At 25.8% G+C, this 18,521-nt stretch overlaps 3 protein-coding genes across 7 annotated transcripts in view; 1 reads left to right on the top strand and 2 right to left on the bottom strand.

Annotated features, from left to right (window-relative positions):
• Positions 1 to 236: 236 nt before the first annotated feature.
• LOC129606157 (angiotensin-converting enzyme-like) lies at positions 237 to 3,190 on the bottom strand. The gene is made up of 8 exons (XM_055516292.1): positions 3,067 to 3,190; positions 2,250 to 2,956; positions 1,821 to 2,184; positions 1,329 to 1,680; positions 1,060 to 1,274; positions 856 to 996; positions 620 to 792; positions 237 to 531 (listed from the first exon to the last, which is right to left on the bottom strand). The coding sequence occupies exons 2-8, from the start codon at positions 2,893 to 2,895 to the stop codon at positions 521 to 523; spliced, it is 1,902 nt and encodes a 633-aa protein (XP_055372267.1). The 5' UTR covers positions 2,896 to 2,956; positions 3,067 to 3,190; the 3' UTR covers positions 237 to 520.
• A 1,801-nt stretch (positions 3,191 to 4,991) lies between these two features.
• On the top strand, positions 4,992 to 8,015 carry LOC129606107 (inhibitor of growth protein 4). Of its 5 annotated transcripts, none has more exons than XM_055516214.1 (5): positions 4,992 to 5,218; positions 6,218 to 6,577; positions 6,638 to 6,813; positions 7,536 to 7,694; positions 7,767 to 8,015. In XM_055516214.1, exons 1-5 carry the CDS (start codon positions 5,182 to 5,184, stop codon positions 7,866 to 7,868), a joined length of 834 nt encoding a protein of 277 aa, XP_055372189.1. In that variant the 5' UTR covers positions 4,992 to 5,181; the 3' UTR covers positions 7,869 to 8,015. The 5 variants fall into 5 exon arrangements, with proteins under 5 accessions (XP_055372189.1, XP_055372190.1, XP_055372192.1 ...); XM_055516215.1 differs by having other exon boundaries at positions 6,641 to 6,813; XM_055516217.1 differs by having other exon boundaries at positions 4,994 to 5,218; positions 6,638 to 6,771.
• Positions 8,016 to 9,319: 1,304 nt separating this feature from the next.
• LOC129606078 (centaurin-gamma-1A) overlaps positions 9,320 to 18,521 on the bottom strand; it is a 125,816-nt gene continuing 116,614 nt past the window's right edge. Inside the window, exons 3-9 of the mRNA XM_055516173.1 lie at positions 13,882 to 14,023; positions 13,656 to 13,790; positions 12,041 to 13,534; positions 11,859 to 11,976; positions 11,521 to 11,736; positions 11,288 to 11,432; positions 9,320 to 11,214 (exon numbers count right to left, since the gene is read on the bottom strand). Coding sequence (XP_055372148.1) covers positions 10,858 to 11,214; positions 11,288 to 11,432; positions 11,521 to 11,736; positions 11,859 to 11,976; positions 12,041 to 13,534; positions 13,656 to 13,790; positions 13,882 to 14,023 — 2,607 coding nt within the window. The 3' untranslated portion in view covers positions 9,320 to 10,857. The remainder of the gene's footprint in view (positions 11,215 to 11,287; positions 11,433 to 11,520; positions 11,737 to 11,858; positions 11,977 to 12,040; positions 13,535 to 13,655; positions 13,791 to 13,881; positions 14,024 to 18,521) is intronic.

An 18,521-nucleotide genomic window follows, 5' to 3' on the forward strand; every position in this document is an offset into this window, starting at 1 on the left:
GGGAGGACTTGGGATATAGACCATCTTGGGAATAACTGTCCTAGACTATTAAAGAATCTTCAAAAAGATTTTAAAAAAACTTTATGAAAAAAAATTTCACATTTGAGAGATTTTGTGCAAATCAACCTCTGTCCTTTAAAAGTTCACTTTTTTTCAACTGCCAATAATCTCGAAGCAATAATTTTTAGGGTATTTGTAAAGAAGTTTTAAGGTACAATCGCATTAAGTGTTTAGGTACCAACCTAAAAATTTTTTATTCAAATTTAAACAGTTTTTTTTCTTATTTTAATTTGTCATTGTATGGTTTTACTTCTTTCTTTTCTTCTCTGCGTTTTCTTTTGTAAAAAACAATAATAAAAGAGTATCATAAATTCTTGGCACAGATTTAAGATTATCAAAAATTACTAGAAACCTGTACTAGATTACATTAACATTAAATCTAATTTGTCATATTTATTTCTGAATTTTCTCGTTTTCTTTCTTTTTGTCATAGAAATACATAGGTACAAATGTTGATAGTTCATTTACACTCTGTAAAATAAACATGAGCAATTAAGTATACATAATATAATCATAATATATGTGCATATGTATATGTATAAAAAAAATAATAACTTACTATCAGTGATTTCCCATCCAATTGGGATATTCATTTTTGCATTTTCGGTTTCAAGCCATTTTTGAAGTGGCTCAAAATATTCGAGTATAGCAGAGGCTGTCATACTTCGCTCACCTGACATTATTTCAAGAGCATCTTTCCAATGTTTTGAAGCACCAAGTTCTAACATGGACCTGAAAGATAATACATTTTTTGATCATTACATAAAAATATTCTTATTGAAATAAAGAATGTACTTAAAAGCATTTCCAGCTTCTTTACTGCCATATATATCACAATTATCTAATGTTAATTCAGAATCTCCTTTAACATATTGACCAGATTTTTCACACAGAGTTTTGTGGAATTGAAATTGAAAAATATGAGCTGCAAAATATCTGAAAAAATTTTCTTTAGATTTCGAAAAACGTATAATTACATACATTTATGTTTATTCAGACCTTAAATATTCAACGTCAGCGTCAAGGTGATATTTTGCTGTTGGATCAAAATCATTCTCAGATCTTTCAACTGGTGGTTCAATACCACCAAACTTCGAACGCATTTTCCAAAATTCACAGTTTAATTCATTTTCATGCACCTCGTTTCTAAAAACGGCATAACGATATTTGTCCAAAGTATAAGCGAAAGGCAGAAACACGACTTTCTTCAATGCCTATTAATAAATTGATACCAAATATTACCGTTACAAATTACCTCATAATCTTACCGTTACAAATAACTCATTGATTCGACTTTCTTCATCGTATTTAAAATTTTTGAGAAGACCAATTTTTGTTAAATGTTTTGGAGTTGACACGGACAGAGCAATAACATCTCCTACGGCTTCATGAAAACCTGGATTGGGTGCTCCTCTAAATGGCTCAGGCTGGTATTGATATTGTAAATAATACTGAATATGTCCTAATTCATGATGTGCAATATATAAATGTTCCATATTAACTTTCGTACATTGTTTTATACGAACGTCATCAATTTTAAAGAAATCCCAAGCACTTGCGTGACAGATAATGTTTCTACCATCTGATGGCTTCTCCAGGACACTTTTCTCCCAAAAGCCACTATAAAAGCAGTCGAACTAAATTTTGAATTTATTCTAACTATATTTATGTGCTTATCCAATTTTTACAAAAAGAGACAAACTATTATATAATAAAAGATGCATTTTTTCATCCCCTTTTGTGAATTGGTTATTACTTACTCTGGCAATTTTTTCATATTGATCGACTGGAAAAAATCATCTCCCATTTCAAAAATTTTGACAGGCGTATAACCCTGCTCTATTAACTCATCAGTAACATCAAAAAATGGTTTGTCAGGATACGGGGTTAACAGATCAATAATTGGATGCCAAGTTTGTCCCCATAAATTACCTAATATATGTATAGGCAAATTTCCTTTGTCAGAAACTATTTCTGCTCCATAATATTTTCGAAGTCTATAACGTACATAGGCGTGAATTTGTTTATAAAGGGGTAAAATTGAATTGTAAGCTTCTTCTAAATTTTTTTCAAAATCTTCATCTTCATATTCGTCAATCCAATCTTCTGCCATAGATGTAAAATCTATTCATGATACAAAAACAAATAAAACATATGCAACATTATATGCTATATGGTTCTATACTTACTATTCAGTTTCGCAGCCTTTCTACTAATTTCAATATATTTGAGAAAATCATTTTTAACTGGTGTACCTGCCTTATCATAAAAGGTTTTCCAATAATATTTCAATTCCTCAGGGTCTCTACTTTTTCGAACTTTGTATTCAATATCTGGTTCGAGAGACAACCCGCAATTATCAGGATTATTATATTCGCATACCTTAACTTTAGCATAATTAGTTTGCATTCTACTTATGGCACTTAAGAGCTGGTTATATTCATTTTCTGGCAACGCATTATATCCTAATTTTGATAAACGTTTAATTTGTCGACTTGTCCATTCACCTTTGGCTTCATTGAATTTTTGTAGTAAAATATCCTCTGCGATATCTTTAAAAAATTGAGCGTTTTTTGTTATTACATCGTTCATTTTTTTCTGATTCTCTTCCGTTACATTAATGTTATATTGATATTTGCATTCATACTCCTCATTCCGTTTTTCCAATAATTTGGGATTTAAATCTATCAAATATTTTTTGGCTTGTTCTTCCAGAGAAGTGCATGAACTATTATCGGATGCATTATGGCACGAAAATGATGACGAATTTCCAGAAATAAAACCAAAAATACCTAGTATTAATAAGCATATAAGAAATTTTTGATTTAAATTCATGTCAATTTTTCCAGTATCCGAATTCAATTAATGGCAGCACAGCACTACTTTTAAAGTCCAACTGAAATAAAAATGCAAATTTTTCTAAATAAATAAAAAATCTGTATGATACTAAAACAAAAATAAATTTGTTTCACTTTGATAATTTTCACAAAGGTTATCTAGCATCACCTTAATATATTTTATTTGCTTAAATTGCTTCCGAACTAGTAAATTCAAGTTTAATGACTATTTATATACGAAGAACAACAAACAATTATCTGAGTTAGACACTCAAAAAATTAATTTTTATTAATTTCAATCAATAAAATCAATTAAATGTGCATTTGTTTATTAAGATTGTATAAAAAAAACAAAAAGTAGAACAGAAAACAATAAATATTAAACGTCATATAAACCGGCAATAATATTATGTTAAGTTTTTTAGTTCTAAAAATATTTTTCTAAAAAAATAATAGTAAGTTTGCACATTAAACAAATTGACAGTTGTATACATCATCATGCGTAATCAAAATTTTGTTCTTATACGACAATTCGTAATTTAACGTAAAATGTAAAAAGTTAAAACGTTAAAAAGAATACTTTTTACGTTACAATGTAAAATATATTCACAGAAAGATGGTTATACAAAAAATATTTTGAAGTTAAATATTTGATTTAAAATTAATCAAAACCCTAAAACAAGAAATATTTAATATATTTTTGACAGCTCTCAATTGACCATCTCAATTGTTTATTAGTAGAAAAATTTTACATTCATATTTATACATTTTTTAAAAGCCCAAATCACACCTGATTCTTCCTGTAATAAAATGTAAATGTGTAATATTTTATTTTCTTCCGATATTTTTTTTTGTTTGTTCATTATTTTGAAGACATTAATAATTATAATGAAGAATATTGCTTCATTTTCCAGATAATGAAAAACAATAATTTATTACAAATATTGAAAAAACATACTCTCTTTTACGTGCGATAAAATTATTTTTTTTTAATATGAATGCATTCTCAGTTTTGCAAAAGATGAATAATGAAGCTTAGAGAGAAAAACTTGTTATTCGTTATATGATAAGTGTGCTACGACTGCGATTCCACTTCCATGAAGGAACCTAATAAAAACTTCCATATGTGCATAACTACTTATGTGACATATATCTACATCTGTAAGCAATTACATATCATTTTCGTTTTATTCCATTTGCTCATGAGTAGTTAAAGCTGAGCACAACTACATTATCTCGAACAAATGCGTGAATGAACTGTGTAGTTACGTTATTTTTTCCGGTAGATAGTTTTGGAATTGTTTATTTGTTTGTTTTGGCATTTAATTATAATGTTTGAAATTTCTTTTTTTTTTTTATTAAATTGACATTTAAAAAAAACAATTTTAGGAGGAAAAAGGGTTATTCCAAAAAGCTAAGGTTATGGTTTATTCATATATTAAAAGACTGGGGGTTTTCGTTCATTCAGTGCTAGAATAGTTCTACTTTGTAGTACCTTCGAAAATTTTCACTACATACACTGAAAATATAAATCGTTCGGAAATTACTGACTGCAAGAAAGTGCATTCGGAAATTCAATCTGAAATAAAGAAATGTTAGAAAAAAAAATTTTAATTTCAAAATAGCAGATTCAGATATTGAAAAGGTTATTAGACTAAGTTTTCTTTAAGTCTTCAAATCAATTTCCTTATTTTGCAATGAATTAAAAGGCGAAGGGTATTGGTATACAATTTCATAAACAATATATTTTCTGTTACTTTCGAACAACTGATTATTTAGAAGTTTCAGAATTTGTAGACTGCGCAAAAAAAACAAAAAAAACTTAGCTAAAGTTTTTGCATACTGTTTAACGATGCAATTTAGAAATTTTAGTTCTAATGTAGAACTTTCGTCGCAGCGTACATAAACGAAAACCCCCACTGTTTCATTTACAAACTACACATGTTAATTTATCAGTATTTGCTAATAGATGTCACTATACACTTTTTTGTTTGCGTGTCAATGTTTTATGGAATTTGACATATTGTGATGTCATTATTTTAGTACCAATTGACAATCGTAATATTTTTATTTTATTAATTTTAAACGAAATTTTTTTGTTTTCTTATTTTTAAGAGATCGATCATTTACCAAAAAAAAAAAAATTTACTTACTGTCCAAAAAATATAGCTGTTTCAAATATTCAAATAAATTGTAGTTTATAATTATTATTTCACATTCATTTCAATATCTACACCAAAGTTTTAACATAATTTTGACCAAAAACTAATAAAGGAGGGAAAATATGGCTTCAATTGTTTATCTAGAACATTACTTGGATGGTAAGTATTTTTTGTAGTTAACACTTAGCTCATATATTTATTCTTAAGTTGAATTCTTCCAAAAATTTTCATAAGAATAAAATTTAGAGCATTGTATTGTATATATGAAAAAGTAATATGAACATTACTAGTTCTTATAGAGTGAAGTGACTTTGTAAAAATAATGTAATTTGCTTCGAATTAAATCAACACATCTAGAAAATTGTAAAACAATTAGTTTTTTGAAAAAAAGAAAACAAATTGCCGAAACAAATAAATAAATAAAAATACTGTATACCTACTAGATCAGCTGTGAAATTCACAAAAGAAAAAAAATAAAAAGAAAAACGAAAAGGAACTGGATTGACTTCTATCTTCTGTAGGAGTATAGAAAGTTTTATAGATACATATAAAAAGTTAGTTTAATACCAACGAGCAAGCAAGCGATACTTTATAAAAATGCAATTCATTATTCAGTTCGTATACTAAATCTGGTTTTGATTAAAAATATTTCCTCTCTAATTTTTTCATTATTGAATTTGAAATTGTTGAAAATTTCCAAAAGAATGAATATGTGAAGTGAAAATTTTTCATATTTTTCAATATAAATTCTAATTGAAAGTACAATAATATTTGTGAAAATTTCTATTTCTACATATACATTTACAAATATATTTACATACATACATATTTATTATATATAGAGAAAAATGAGTATAAACTACACCGCCTTATATCAAGGTAAGTTGGTTTATTGGTTTGGAAAACAAAAAAAAAGTTTAAGGATTTGGAGTGGGTTAATTAAACTTTTCAGTATCTATTCTACACAAGAAAATAAAACGTACCTACATAAATTAATAAATTATAAAAAAAAACGCCTATCGTCAAAATAAATTCATTAATTTTCATCCATAAGACAGTGTAACTTCATAATTAAAATAACAAAAGAAAAATCTAAAAAAAAGTTCCATCTTGTAATCTTTAATTTTTGTTGTTTTTTTCTTTTTTTTTTTTGTTTAGGTCTGGAATCACTTCCCAATGAATTACAACGCAATTTTAAATTAATGCGTGATTTAGACGCAAGAGCACAAAATGAAATGAAAAAAATTGATGAAAAAGCCAAAGAATTTATGAAAGCCCAAATTCATAATAAAGAATCATTAACAGAGGAAGTACGTAAAGAAAAATTACGTGAAATACAAGAATTATTTAATAAAGCAAAAGAATATGGTGATGATAAAGTTCAATTAGCAATACAAACTTATGAATTAGTTGATAAGCATATTAGAAAATTAGATTCAGATTTAGCTAGATTTGAAGGTGAAATTCAAGATAAAGCGATGTCCACACGTAGTAAATCTGAAGAGACAATTGCAAAGAGTAATTACATATAAAATAAGTTCATCAAACGATTTTTTTTTTAAATTTTTATTCTTTTAGAAGGTCGTAAAAAAGTTAAAGATGTTAAAAGTATTGGTAAAAAAAGACGTACAGCTGGTGGTTCATCGGATGAAGAAGCAAATGCAATCAAAGAGAAACAAGATAAAAATTCAACTAAAAATAAAAAGCAGAAGGTAAATCAAGAAAAAGAAACAACTGGTCGTAAAGGTCAAAAGGTAAATTCCATTAAAATCATTTCATTCATACATGTTTATTTTTATTAATTAATTCGATTTTCAATTTCGATTTTAAAAAAAATGATTTATTTTATATAATATAGATTTTTATATTTTATTTTTTGGATTCTACAAATTTTCAAATATTTTTCGATTCCGTTTTTGTTTTTTAAATAATTTTAAAGTTGTTTTTAAACAAGAATACGAAATTTTTCGTATTAGTTATTTTGAAAGTATGATAATTTGAAATATAAAAAAAAAATTAAAAAGATGTACTTTAATATTTTTATTGTTATTCAGTTGAAAATACAGGTATTTATGTAATAACGCTTTTTTAATACAAAATATGAAAACAAAAATATGATAATTTTTGATGGTAATCAGAAAAGGCATGTAAAAATTTTCATCTTAATTTGCATTTGCATTTGATTCATTTTCATAAAAGACACACCAAAATAATTCGCATATTGTTTTTATTTTCAATCGCTTTTCAATATTTATTAAGCTTTCATTTTTTATGTAATATTTCGGTAGTCAAATAAGAAGTTTATTTCATATATTATTCGAAACTCATGAAAAAAAATATATACATACTTAATTATACTTAGTTATAATGATTTCTTATTAATCTACCGAATTTTAAATCGTTTTCAAAAGTAAATGAATTTGTATTTTAAAGTTTGCCTTAAAAAAGTATATATTTTGTGTAATTTTTATAACAGAAAAATACTGAAGGCGAAGAAATAGCACAAGAAACAAGTCATTTACCAGCAACACATCCAAGTGATGTATTGGATATGCCAGTTGATCCAAATGAACCCACATACTGTCTATGTCATCAAGTATCATATGGTGAAATGATTGGGTGTGATAATCCAGATGTAAGAAATATTTAACTATGATTAATTAGGATACATTCCGAAATCAAATATTTTAATTTTTTTAAATTTTAGTGTCCCATTGAATGGTTTCATTTTGCATGTGTTGGCCTAACCACTAAACCGAAAGGAAAATGGTTTTGTCCAAAATGTGGACAAGACAGGAAAAAGAAATAAATTAAAAAAACGAATGTTAAAATATTTTTTGAAAAGTGAATTATTTTTTTTTTCTATTTTAAGATCCTTCTCTTTTGTTTAAATAATTATTATATTTTACTAAAAATGTTAAACCCACAAAATTGTGTATTATATATTATGTTTAGTAATTTAAGGTCTCTTTATAAATGTATTTGATAAGAATTAAAAATATATAAAGTAATTTTATTATATTCTATAGAAATTATCTATATTTATCAGAAAAAATAATATTATTTAACAAATACAATAAATAAGTAAAAAATAATTTTAATAAGTTTTAGTTTTTAAACCACTTTTAGTGAATTTCTAAAAATCTCAGGATGAACAGATGCATACACTTATGTACATGAATTTAAAAATTTACAATACAGGATTATAGATATCTGGAATTCGGCAATCAAACAAATTTTATAAAATATTTTCAAATAGTAAATATGGTTTTATTTAACTATTTGGCCATATAATAATACATTTATTTTTGAAGAGCAATGTTGTCCGTATATTAATTTTAATATTATAACGAATAAAGAATAAAAAGTAATTCGGTAATTTACATTATTTTGTTTACAATCATCAATCAAGTTTTTATTAAGTAAATTTCTTAAAATGCGTTAAATTAGTTTTTACTTTAATTAGTAATTTTTTTTTATTGGGTTTCATTTTGAATCGAATTAGTGATATTAATTTTTCTTGATTGAATAAATTGAAATTTTCAAAAAGTTTTTTAAAATGGTTCTAATAAGTTACAGTAATTTGCAATTAAAAGATATGGAATAGACAGAAAGAACTCTTTATGGTAGCCTGCAACTTTCGCGATGTACAACGCAACTGCTGATTTGTCAGAATATCAAATACAATATTTTTATTTACATATATAATTAGTTTTGGTATCAATCCGGCATAATCTGGGTACATAAAATGACAACTTATACTCTTCGTTTTGTACTTCATAATTTATTGAGATCTCAAAATGAAAAGTTATGAGGAAAAATAACACAGTATAAACTATAAAAATTCCAATTTTTTGGTAAAAATGTAATATATTCATTTAGATTCAAAAGTTACTAACCCATATTCTACAGTTAGACGGGGTTAGATGGGGTCTTTTCTTCACAATTTTGTAAATTCCAGAATAAAATAAATTTTTAAATTTGAAATCTTATACTCAAAATCACAACTGTTTTGAATTATCTAAAATTATTAAAAACTCTAAAACAAACATTAAATTCTATAAATTATTGTAAGGGATTTTGAAAGGTAAGACAGCTAAAAAATATAAATAAAAGTATAAAACAGTATTTTTTTTTAAATCTTATATGTCAATTTATTTTAAATTTTCTTTTTCTTTTTTAAATAAATTATTACATCTACATAATTTTTATATGTATACATATTTGGATAAAATTTATTTCTATTTATTATTTTCATTTACATTTCTATTATATTTAATAATTTTCAATTATTTTATTTTCTTTTAAATTATTATTTAATAATTTTTGTTTAAAGTTACTTTACTTTCATTTTGTTTTACGGATAATCAACATAATATTCGTCATTGCTTCGAATTTTTTCTTATTATTTTAACATTTTTTTTTTTATTTTTCTCTCAATTTTATTCAAATTGTATAGTATTTTTGTTTTTAAATTTTTCATAAAAGAAGGAAAAATAAAATTTCATATTTATTTCATAATATAAATTGAATTTATGTAATATATAATTAGCTAACACATTTAAAAATTTCACACAAAAAATATTTTCACCCTAAATTTAAATTTAACGAAGAATAATTATTAATAAAAAAAAAGACGAAATTTTGAATTTACTTAAACACAAATCAAAAAAATTTTTTTTTACATATTTATTTTACATGTATTTCTGTCATGTTAAAAATTAAATTAATTTTAATTAGGTAATATTTACATATTTATTAATTTTATTAGAATAAACAACATTACAACAGATACTATAATATATATTTCTTGCAAATAATTTATATTTTTTTGTTAATTAAAATTTTAATTTAATAATAAAGGACTAAAAATAAAAACAAATATTTATGAAACTAATTTAGTTCTTACATAAACAGATCGAGACTATTTACCCTTGATGTTTAATTTATTTGTTAATCAAAATCGGTCTCAGCATTTACAACGACATAATCGGACACAAGATAAAACTTAAATAATAATCTAAAATAAAATTATAATTAAAAAAAAAACAACATCACATTTAAAATATTACATCTTAAATAAAAATGTAATAATAATAGTTATTTTAAAAAAAAAGAGGTAATAAGTATATAACTGTTGTTGTTTATTTAACGAAAAATAAACGAAACATTAACGGAACTTTTACATGTAAACAAAAATTTATTTTCTAATTTTAATTATTGAGATTATCTTCAATTTTTTTTTTTTTTTGGTTTTCATTTTTTACAATAAAATTAATAAATCATTTTAGTAAAATTAATCTTTTCCATAATTTAACGAAAGATTTCTAGTTTAACAATAGATTAATAAGTTTTGTAGATAATTTTACAAAATGAAATAAAAAAAAATTATTTACAATAATTTAAGCCAAAGATTTTGTTTAAACACAAAAGTAATAATCGAATAGGAAAATTTTAACATAAATCCAAAATTACTTGAGACTTTTTGACTTAAATATTATTATAAATCTTAAATAAGTTGTAATTTTTCATTAAATTAATTTTATTATAATTTTTCGTTAAATTTATTTCAACTAATTTACTACAGTTTTATTTCATTTTTCTACTTTTTTTTTGTTTTAAGTTAAAATGAAAATGCTAAAAATGGAAAATTTAACAAAAAAAAAACAAAAAGCTGCGTCTCTTCACAAAAGTAATAAAATACTTATTAATTAAAAATTTTCTAAATATTTGGGATTTAAAAAAAAAAAACTCATTATGATCGAATGTTTTCGTTCATTTTCCATTATTAATCATCTTTACATAACACCTGATGGTAATTTTTCATATGGTGTACCTAACGTATCTCTTCGACGTGGTAAAGTTCCGCTTGCTGTTAATGGTGCTGACTCAGGACACCCTAATACCTTTAGTAAATCAACTAAAGCTGAAGTATCATCAACGGAATATTGCGGTGCTGGTATACCACTTCCATTATTTGTTGAAGAACCAGCTGAAGCTGTTGAACCTGTACTACTATTACTGGCATTACTTGAAATTGTCGCATTTGATGATGAGTTTTGATGACTTTTAGCAATTGCTAATGACGCAGCTGCTTTAGCATATGCTAAACAAGTTCTACCTTCATGATCAGTTTTCTTAATATTTGCATTATTCTGAAAGACAAATTAAAAAAAAAAGAAGTATTAAAAATGTGATTTTAATTAATAATAAAATTTTAATATTTACCCATATTAATAGCTGAGCTATAGCTAAATTACCCGTTGCACATGCCAAATGTAATGGAGTTCTCAAATCACGTGTACTAACCGTTGAATTTACTTGATCATGTGACATTTTAGCCAGTACTAAAATTATGGTCTTCATATCAGATCTATAAGATAAGAACACAGTGTTATAACAGGGTAAATTTATTTTAAATTTCATCAATTCAAAAACTTAAAAAAAGAATCACATTTTACCTAACTACAGCCTCAACTAATTGTTGTCCGAGAGGAGCTGCTTGATTGCACATTGGTAAAAATTCTTTAGCCTCATATTTACTACGTATCCAAGCCTCTTTTTCTTCATGTTTTGAATTTGATGTTGGCTTTTTCCTATTTCTAGTAATATTTGCTTCCCAAACTGAATTTGCTAAATTATTACCAATAGCTAACATTACACTCAAATGACCAAGTCTAAAAAAAAAATTAAAAAAAAAATCATGAGTTAAAGTTTAAAATAAAAGTTAATTATTGAAAAAAAAATAATTTAAAACAAAAATAAAATAAAATAAAAAATAGAACTGATTTTTACTCACGGCCAATCATCCAAGTCCAAAGATCTAACTTTACTTATATGTGAACCTAAATTTCTGTGTATTCCAGAACATTCGATACACATTAAAATACCTAAATTAAGACTAGCCCATTCTGGATCTATAATAAAAATATGGAAATAAGATTTTTTTAGAACTTCACCGAATATTTTTTAAAAACTTACTTGCAGCATCACAGTCAACACAAAAATCATTACCCGGTACCCTAGATCTAATCGAAACCATACTTGCTACTTCATTTGAGGTAGCCGGTTTCATTTTACTTGATTCAATATTTTGTAGTGATTTAAATATTTCTTGTTCAATAGCAGCAACCCATTCATCACGTTCTTCACTATTTGCTGCTTCAAAATGCCATTGTTTGCTATCCAGTGATACAATAAAGAATTCAAAACCATCTGGATCATCAATTTCATTATTCTTGACACCACTACTTTTCATTCGACGGTGTCTTTTTTTAACATTTGGTGTTTGAGATTCAATTTTATTTTGTTGCTGCTGTTGCAATTGCTGCTGTTGTTGTTGATTACTATCACTTGGTATGAAAGTTTGTGAATTACTGTTACTCATAGCGATACCTTCATCACCGCTTGTATGTTGCGATGAATTCGATTTTAATGGTTCTCTTAATGTTTCAAATGCTGTAAGCAAGCATTTTTCAGTAGATTTTTTATTATCTTTTGCTAAAGATAAACATCCAATGCCTTCACTTATACCATTTTGTTTACCATTCATTGATGCTGTTAGAGCACTATTTGTAATTATAGATTTTGAACCACGTGGCTTTTGTCCTGGAACTTTAACAGTTACATATTGTAGAGGAATTTCTTTACCATGTACATCATCCATATAATCATGTAATGATGGATGATATGTTAGTCTACCATCATCACATAATGTCACATATTTTTTCTTCCATTCTTTATTCAATGATTTGCTAGATCTTTTATAAAGGTAACCTTGTTTTAAAGGAATTGATCTACCACTACCCATTTCACCATTTTTAAGTTTATCTTCTTTTTTTGATGAAGGTATAAATAGATTTGATCTTCTTCGACTTTTACGGGATGTTGTCGGTGTTGATGTTGGTGTTGGTAAATCTTTTCCATGTCCAGAAGTACCATTCATATCTTTAGAATCTTTTTGAGATGGTGCTAATGATAGTGGCGCTAAATTTTCTGAGCCATGATGCTGTTGATTATTTTGATGATGTTGTGGTTGAGATTGTTGTTGATGATTATGTATGGACATAACATTTTGGTTTAATGGAACAAATTTTGCTATATTATTATTATCATTAGCTATTGCTAACATTGCAGCTTGCTGTTGTTGTGACTGCAATTGACCATGTGATACAGCACCCCATTTTTGATTTTGTTGTTCAACATGTGCAAAATCTGCACTTATTCTCGTTGGTATATGATGGCTTGACGTTGATAGTACATGATGACGATGTGGTAAAGTTAATGTACTACTGTTATTGCTTCCAGTTCCTGTGCTGGCAATTATCGATGGTGAGGATGTTGAAAAACCATTTGATGGACTTGAATGATGAAAACTAGCTACACCAAGACGTGTTCCTTGCGGTGTTGTTGGTCTTGAATTTGTAATACCTGGTGGTGGTCCAGATACTCTATGTTGAACTATTCTTTGGCATGCTAAAAATTTTAAATAAAAAATAATATTATTAATGTAGAATAAAAAATGTATTTATAATATTTTTTTTTTGTTTAAAATATCGCACAATTTTATTTATTAAATTTATCATATTTTTAATACCTTCTTGAAAAACTCTTTCGACATTAAGGCCATATGTAGCACATGTTTCAAAATATGAGCACCTTTTCAAATCATTTGCTAATTTACGAGCTCTTGTATCATCTATTACACGCGGACTCCTGTCACTAATCGCATCTGTACAAACACAAAAAGATAAAGAAAAAATTTTATTTAATATTTAAATTATGAAAAATATTGATGAAATTTTAAAAAATTTTTTATTTACCTTGTGTTCCAACTAATATGATCGGAATTTCAGCTGTATTACGAAAATGCGCCATTTTTGTGTAATAACTGTAAACTGCATTAAAACTAGCCTCGTTTTCTAAACTAAATACAAATATAACAGCATCTACCCAAGCAGCAAACTGAAATTGAAAAAAAAAAAATTTAATATTTACCCAAATTTTCTAGGCTTATATGTAAGTGTTTAAAATTACGGACTAAAAAAATTTTAATCTCAAAGTACATAACTAAAATTCTAACTCAGGCATTTGATTTCAAGTTCAAACGTGGAACAAACGTAAATAGACAAACAAAATAAGATTAGGAAGATTATTGAAAAATTTATTAACATTTTGGATTTCACCACAAGTTTTCAAGAGTTTATTAAATAATTTTCTCAATTAATTGGTTTAATTCTGCTTTTTGGAGTTTTTAATGAAAAATATATTCAATCTAATAAATGGCAAATTTTTATTTTAAAAAAGTTTTCACATTTGGAATTTTTGCATCTATTTTAGAACCATTCCTTGTTTTCGAAATTTCACATGCCACCCAAATTAACAATTAAAGCTGCACATATACTTGTATAATATTGTCTGAAATACAATAACAATAAAAAAACAAAACTGAAAAAAAAAATTCTCAAGGATCAAGGGCAATAATTGCATACATGCTCTTAATTATTTTGCCTAAAACAAAACATAATTTTTTTTTATACCTATTTAACCGTAATTATAAAGAAATCTTAAGAAAAGGTAAATATCCTTTCAAATTATTCTTGGTTTTTTCTCTGCTTCATTGTATTTTTAACAATATGAGGAAAAACGAAAACAGTCTTGCAACAACAGCCACAACAGCAACAACAAAAAAATTCAACTTTTATAGTTTTTGTTTAATTGTTTTGTTTAATTTTTGTTTTTTGTGTATGTTTTTCTTTCTTATATTTTAGCTTAACTTCCGCCTTCCGCATTAATTCTATTTATTGCGACTAACGATTTGAAAAGAATTAAAAACAAAAAGTAGGTATGCAAAACACAAAAAATTAAGGAGTAAGTAACAACAGAATTGTGAATGAAAATGACTCCAACCATGCAATCAAATTGCTTTTATTGCACATAGCAAAAAATCCAAGAATAATAAAAACAAAAATTAAAGAAAAACAGAAAAAAAGCAATTTTTTTTTTTTACTGTTCTTCTTATTATTAACGATTTTTCTCTATTTTTCTTTTTTTTTCGTTGTTATTCATTTGTGACTTTTCTGGATAATTATTAAAAAGACAGGATTTACATATTCGCATCAATTCATGACTAATTTTCCTTCTCAAGAATTAAAGTCTTAGTTAATAGTTTTTCAAAAATCAGAGATATTATATGTAAGTGTACACTTCGGAGGGCCGCGAAACCTATGTCAGGATGTACACATGTATATAAATTATGTGAATTGTCTTAATTGCAAAGGCCAAAATAACTTTGAAATTAAGACAATAAAACTGTTCCGAATTCGAGAAAATCATTGGAAAAAATGAACAGAAAATTCTGCTAAAAAAAAACACTATCTGTCAAACAGAATTCATTTGTCAAATCAGTGATTTCAGTTATCAGCTTCTATTAATACGATCGTCATTAGAATAGCCAAAATATGTTTGCGTTGTTGAAATGGCATGCGATTAGTAAGTATTGTGGCCCTTTTCTAAAGTAAATTCATAAAATTTCGGGAAATTGTTTTTAGTTACTAGGGACACCATTCAAGCTTCAAATTTTCTCACTTTTAATCGCAGTATAATAGCTGTAAATATTACCTTCATATTCTTAAATTGGCAACTGCTGTTGTTGGCCACCTATGCTCTCTTTTCTTTTATATTACTTTTATTTTTTATTTAAATAAAAAAGCTGTGTTAATTTTAAAATTTTAAATAGGCTTACAATTTTCAATATTGCAAATATTAATATTTTCTATAAATTTTTTGTTTTATGCCTTGAAATTTATATTTTATGTACTTATATACATGCATAATATATGTTCAAATACGCAAGCATTCTTATCCAGCTATATACATTTGAGCACTTATTATGACTCTGACATTGTTCTTGTCGCCATTGTTACATAATAGTGTATAATTATTTTCGACGTCGTCATTATCATATCGTTCTATTTTGAGCGATATAACTGTGTTCCATAGAGAAATTTCTTTCTTTATGTACATGATATCGTACAATAAAATTACAGTTAAATTTTGATTGATGTTGATGATACGTATTGTACGATATGCATGTATGTATGTACCTAGTATTGATAATGATGAATATTATGTTGGATGCTTTTTTAATGATTTTTACACATGTAGGCATATGCATTTAATACAAAATATTTTCAATAGACTTTTAATTCAACTTTTCTATATATAGTAGACTTTAAAAAAAAGAATAGAAAAAGTTCATTATCCTTTATAAAATCGTATATGTGTGAGAGTATGCTTGTATGTGTGTAATGCATCAATAAGGAGTCTAAAAACTTTATATTATATGGAATGATGAATTATTTTTTTTAAAAGGGCTTTTGCTTTTCTATTTGTATGTATGCACATATATACATACATACATACATATAACTATGTACATTTCAATTTTTTAGTCTACTGGTAGGCTGTACAGTGTTATATTTTATATGCACGTAGTAAGATAAAGTAGGTATATACAATATATATGTATGTAAGTATACAATGTACATTGAAAATTTGTATTTCAAGTTTTTACACATACATACATATGCATACGTGTAAGAATATACAAGACTTATGACTAAGTACCTTATATGTACTTTCTATATCAAATTAATTCAGTTGAATTTTCAGTTGTTCCGCATTTTCCTTAAAAAAAACCGTAATAATTTAGATCTCTAATAATTTTAATAACATTATCATTATTCCTTTATTTGTCGTTTTAATTAAAACAATAATTATAAAGGCTCAAAATAAAAGATCTCAAAAAATAATCATAAGACGTCGAGGTATACCATATAGAAAAATTAGCAAATAACCTCAGGTTCCTATATATGTAACCTACAATTTAAGTAATTTTATAGAATTAGATATATAGAATTCAAAGACAGAGAGTCCTATTGAATTTTGTACAAAAGAATTTTGAAAATCAAAAATAAATAGACTAGTATAGGAAAAGTCTCCCAATAAACAAATTGGTATAAAAATATAAAAATTTGCAAATAGGATGCATATGTTTTGCACCAGGTTTTCGGATATATGTGTGTACAAATATTATACCGGGTGATTCACAGAGGTATTCAACCAAATGTACCATCGATTAGAGAATGTGAAATAAGTAAAACTTTTGTGCTGGAGTGAGTGTTTTCAACATCGTCAAACTGGTTTATTTGTAGGAAAATGTTCAATCAAGATCAAGGACTTAAAATTAAACAAAATTGAAATTTCAATATTTTTATTTTATACCGCCTGGATCATTAAAGATTTTTTAATGTTTTTTAGTTTAAATTAGAGCATAAGAAAAGAAAAGCAATTCTGTGGAAAATTCTTTTGAAGTTTCAAAAATATTCATAAGAATTTTCGGGACAAAAAAAACGTAAAACAATAAAAAATTGGAAAAATTGAAATGCTTGCAGTTCGGAAAATGAATAGCCAAATAATGGGCTTCATTGTTTTCAAGCCCTCCCTTTGCACTTACTAGCCTTTAAATTTTAGCAATCTATCTTTTTTGGAATGGAACTTATAAACAAAAAGAATTAAACATGTTAAATGTTTCTGAATTTTTTTGGAATCGCTGTACCTCGGGAACTACTTAGATTTGGCACTCACTACAGAATAAAAATTTTAGTCATTTTTGATCCTCTAACGAACCGATGGTATATATTGTTGTATACCTTTCTGATTCACCCTGTATATACGAAAATAATTACAAATTATTACGGCCACGTAAAATAGATTCTTAGATAATTTGACATTATCCATATGCATACATGCATGTTACAATAATATGTTATAAATATTTGATATGTACATAAATATAAAAGACTATTTTATATTATTGCTCAAATGTTGACTCTGAACTTTAAAAAAATGTAAATTTATACAAGACATTGATAACAAGCTCAGTCTAGAACAAAAATTTTTTCTTATATTTACATTATTTATGTAATCTTGTATGTAACGTACATATATATATGTAACGTTAAGGTTACTTATTTGCCAAATAAATATTCATATAAGTATGACACAATGTATATGTGTAACAAAAAAAAACACATAAGTCTAAGAGAAATTAAAAGATAATAGAGGAAAATTATGGAGAAAGGAAAATTGTAAAGAAAAAAAAAACAAATATTAGAAAAATTACAAAAAAAAACATTTTCAATGGTAAGATGTGATCTCCTCCTGTGCTCTTGAAAATGAAATATTGAAGGACACATTATTATAATTTATATTTTATTAATTGAAAGAAAAAAGGATGTAAAGTAAAGATTAATCTGCATGCATGTACCCCTACGTCCTTACAGTGTTCATATATTATCAGTTTTTTCTCATTAAATTAAAATTTCAAAATATATGAAATAAAAAGGATACAAAAAAGGAAGCAGACTTTCAATGTTTTCATGTTACGAGTCGAGAATTA

The sequence above is a fragment of the Condylostylus longicornis genome, unplaced genomic scaffold (assembly GCF_029603195.1).
Source record: "Condylostylus longicornis isolate FDR11 unplaced genomic scaffold, ASM2960319v2 ptg000017l, whole genome shotgun sequence".
Classification (NCBI taxonomy): domain Eukaryota; kingdom Metazoa; phylum Arthropoda; class Insecta; order Diptera; family Dolichopodidae; genus Condylostylus; species Condylostylus longicornis.